The following is a 4545-nucleotide window of genomic DNA, read 5'->3' as shown; positions in this document are numbered from 1 at the left end:
ATGGCGAAAGTGACAAGGAAATTCACGGTGACCCACCGCAGACGGCGGCCGTATCCCCCAGACGCCGGTAAGTATCACCGCAGACGCCGGCCGTATCCCGTCAGGACCATCACGACCCGCAGTCAGAGTCGTCAGGTTCGGGCCAGCGACTGTTTCTTTGAGCGGCTGGCCCCCGAGGTCTTTGACATGATCCTGGACAGACTCTCTGGTGGGTTCTGTTTGCTTTGGACATTTTTCAGGATGGGTGAATTATGATTATTTAGATGAGACATGTCTATGAGGCTGAACTATTCTGATTGAAGCCGTTACCAGGGGCAGGGTACTAAATGGTCTTACATATGTATAGCTCCAATGACGTGCATCTGAATGACAGTTTTTCCCAATTGCTAAAACACAAAAGCCAATTCTCTAAACCAAATGACCAGTTCTCTAAACACATTTAATAAAACTAGCTCCCATTTGCCAAAACCATAAACACATTTCACATGAAGACACAATTCACAAAACACAATCCTCCTTTTCTCATAAATCTAAACACATTTTGTCTTGCTAAAACACAAGTTGCAAAAAACTCTGCTCAAATTCTCAAATTAAAGCTCATGTGATGCAAAATGCTTGCCACAGTCAGCAAAATGTTGAACACAATGAACACACCTAGCTTCATTCATTAAACATAACGACTCAAAATTTAAGACACTTGTTGCAAATGATTGTGGTGTGTGTGTGTGTGTGTGTGTGTGTGTGTGTGTGTGTGTGTGTGTGTGTGTGTGTGTGTGTGTGTGTGTGGTATAGTTCCATAAATAAATAAATAAACATCACACCCTGAACATTGTTTTCAGTGAGTATTGTTGTGTGTAATGGATCCTCTGTAGTGTAGTTTTGATTATGTAGCTTTAGAAAAGTGTGTTGTGTTTAGAGTTTTGTGAAAATGGAGGAAAGTTTTGTGAAATGTGTTTTAGCAATTGAGAAAAACTATAATGAGATGTTTCTCCCTGCCTCGTTGTTTGTTGTGGTAAAGTGTTGCAGATCAGTGTGTTGAGCATGGTGTCCAAGGCCATCAGTCGCTACATCATGGGCTATGTCTCCACTCAGACCTGGAGGAAGAGGATCATCGTACAGGGGTGTCATCACTCCACCGAGGTGTCCTCACTAGAACACTACACATCGCTGGGTGAGAGGCTCCTCAACAGCTTTATTTGATTAATTTACCTTTATTTTACTTAGTTGGTTGGCCAAGAACACACATGTTTATAATAAACTAATATTCAGAGCCACATTATTTCTGCTGTAATTCTTTATCAGGTAGATAGACCAAAGTATTATTTCTATCTCCTTTCATAGGGGGTCCGATGAGGAAAGCAAGTGGTCCTGGTTGGCAAATATAGTCACTATGTTACATTCTTGTGGTTTTTGCTCATCGTTTCAGGTTTATTGTTCAAGAGATGTACCCTCTTGCTGCCAACAAAGGATAGGCTAACGTTCATATATAGCAAGTTTTCACAGGTAAGACAGAGAGGTGAGGGAGGACAGATGAGGCAATGTTTAGCTGTGTGTGCTCTACAAACATTCTCACATTTCTAAACAAACCAAACAGTTGACAACATTGAATAGATTGTTATTTTCTAGTTAACCTTACTTAGACTAACACAGTTGTTACCTCCCACTCAGGTTCCTTGCTTCATGATGGAAGAGTGCATTAAATCAGTGCAATGCCAAGGCTTCTCCAGCTATGGAGCGTTTCTACAGGTGAGAGCCTAGTTACAAAGAACATCAGACAATTTAATATCAAAGGCTGAATCCTGTATTGAGATGGTTAATGTTTGACTGACAGACATTGATAGCCGGCTGGGATGAGCTGGAGTGGCCCAGAGTTTTCAACTTCCTGTGCGACTTCACAAATCTACCCCAGAAAATCATGTCAGTGGTCACAGGAAAGCCAGGTGAGTGTCTGTCCCTATAAGAGAGAGAGAGAGAGAGAGAGAGAGAGAGAGAGAGAGAGAGAGAGAGAGAGAGAGAGAGAGAGAGAGAGACAGACAGACAGACAAAAAGGCTAATTGAAAGAGTGTGAGAGACGTGAGTGATCCGTATGTCTTTTTTCTCCCTCAGGTTCATGTCAGCTGTTGGAGCAACAGATCCGTCTGTTCTGCAGACAGGTTCTGTTGGACCCCTGGAAGAACAGCAAGGACACTCTGTTCTGGCTGACCCGCATCCTGAAACCCTGGCCCATTGTCAGCCAAGCCCGGCTGCTGTTCATCCTCTACGGACCACTGCTACCAGACGGTGAGAGGGACAACATGGGCCTTCTCGGTTTCTACCTTAAAAAAACTGGTGCACTTTTGTACAGTATATAAATCACTTGTTAGTAATTACATGGTGAAATTCTAATGTTAATAATAACAAATGAAATGCTTGTTTTTTGGTTGGCCAGAGTTGCAAGGCAAAGTGTATGTGTAGTGTAAGGGAATGTTCTTTCCAGGTTCGCTAGGCTGGCAGGAGCAGCTGCGTGCTGGGGTGGCCCAGTCCGACCTGGCCAAGGCTCTCATCCTGCTACACAGCGACCTGGAAGCCAAAGATTGGACCACCGACACCATAATGGCCATCCTGGAGGAGCTCATAGGTAATTGCAGTAGCCCAGAGGACTTGGCAACTTTGAATGATTATATTTTACACACCCAGGAATGGTAGACAAACCTTTTACACTCTTTTGTCTGTATACTGTATATACTGTATGTCTGGTCAGTCCACACGTACAGTATGTACCATTACCATAGGATTATAGATTTCACTAAGCAAATGGTGAGTGCACCATCATGTGCGATGATGACTGATGTATAGATGATTCACTTACCTTAAGCCTGGTACACATATAAGGATTTTCTGATTATCTGAGAGAGACCCCACACATGAAGATAAAAAATCATGGATTGAACAGTCTTGATCGTATTGTGTGTGGTGTGCTCCAATATACAACCACATGCATAAAGATCTGTCCTCCGACAGTCTGGAGTCTCGCGTGAACAGGGTAGTAGTACCCTGACTGACCTGTAGAGGCAGCCATGTGCTACAGGGAAAATAAAGTGCAGAAGAACGAAAAGAAGAAGACGCGTCAGTCAGCTGGCTTCTTGAGTGGCTACATTCCATTCCACGTCACAATCGGACTTGGGAGTTGTCAGTTTTGACCACAGACAAGAAGACTTTTGATCGTAAATATTGAACACGTCTAATATTTATGATCGTCGGCCCCGACCATTTTCCGAGCAGATTGTCGGGAGAAATTGACTCTTAACACACCTCACACCACAGGATAATCTTGTAGGATAATCTTTAGAGCCATCCGATAATCGGGCGTTTGCTGTCCTTGGTCGGAAGGGGGGAAATTGGGCCAAAATCGGCCAGATTATCTTTATGTGTGTACCGGGCTGCGATAAATGTACTGCGCTTGTAAGTCGCTTTGGATAAAGGCGTCTGCTAAATGTCAAAAATGTTAATGTAAAGTGTGAATGCTGTGTGTATGAATGACAGTTGTTTTGTTTTGTGCTGGTTCTGTTGGCCTCCAGTCCTTCCCCAGGCATGGCACATGGAGAATGTGGCTCGTCTGTTGTTCCTGTGTGGGAACAGCGTGTGCTACAGCGTGCTGGCCAGCAAGGCCCTCAATGGACGCCTGTTTGAGAGCTCACGACTCATTGTGTACCTCGTACTGGTCAGTCACTGCTGCTAAATAACTTTATTATCTGCTCTAGGGTTCCGGTATCTTTTAACCTAAGAGACACATTTCCCCCATTTTGTGCCCACTTAACGGAAGGTACTGCCTGAACCGGCCTGAGCTACTGACATTTCTGGTTACCCCTCTCAGGTGTGTGAGAAGGACGGGTACTCCATGAACTGGTCCGTCAAGATGGTGCAGCAGGTGTGTGAGGTGTTCTCCTCCTCTGCTGACAAGTGGTCCTTCATCCAGGCCGTGGAAAACATGTTCTCAGGCGTTGCCATGAATATGTACGAGATTATGGTGGCTGGTGAGTTGTTATAGTCACTTAGACTATCGTATCAGATCAGGGTCCAGATTCCTTCAAGCTTTGTAGCACTAAAATAATCTTAAAGTTAAGGGCATATTATTTGGGAACACATTAATAGAAAAACAGTTAAAATAAGTAGACATATGCGGATTTCTAACTGTCAACGATCTTGTCACAGATAACCATCAAGAAGACTTTGAGATCTTCCAGAGCCAGTTCTGCAGCCTCCTCAACGCCAGTGCTCACTTCCACACTGTGATTCTCGACATGTTCCTCACAAAAGAGTGAGATCGAGGAGAGGAGTAGTGTATATATAGCTTACAGCTCCTGTCAGAAGAGACTTTGATTTGGGAAAACGAGTCCGCGCCTGTTCATTTAATGTAAAATACTTTATCTACCTCTCCGTACGTACGGGGGTAGAATGGGGAAAAAAAGACACATTTGTTTTGCTTTGTGTAATATTAAACTTCTGTGTATTTCTCTATTACCTGTGTACTTTATGAAGGTTCAACAAATACAAATAATAAATGCC

General features: G+C 43.7%; 1 protein-coding gene across 1 annotated transcript; it reads left to right on the top strand.

The window, feature by feature from the left end:
- Positions 1-4301, top strand: LOC308159468 (F-box only protein 47-like; the record flags this gene model as incomplete). The annotated part of the gene is made up of 10 exons (XM_080533261.1): positions 1-208; positions 1019-1171; positions 1427-1503; positions 1669-1746; positions 1832-1940; positions 2107-2280; positions 2477-2617; positions 3558-3700; positions 3854-4013; positions 4192-4301. The coding sequence occupies 10 exons, from the start codon at positions 1-3 to the stop codon at positions 4299-4301; spliced, it is 1353 nt and encodes a 450-aa protein (XP_080389387.1).
- Between the last annotated feature and the right edge of the window lie 244 nt (positions 4302-4545).

The sequence above is a fragment of the Nansenia antarctica genome, assembly GCF_963989245.1.
Source record: "Nansenia antarctica genome assembly, chromosome: 1".
NCBI lineage: Eukaryota > Metazoa > Chordata > Actinopteri > Argentiniformes > Microstomatidae > Nansenia > Nansenia antarctica.
This window is presented reverse-complemented; position numbering and strand designations above follow the sequence as displayed.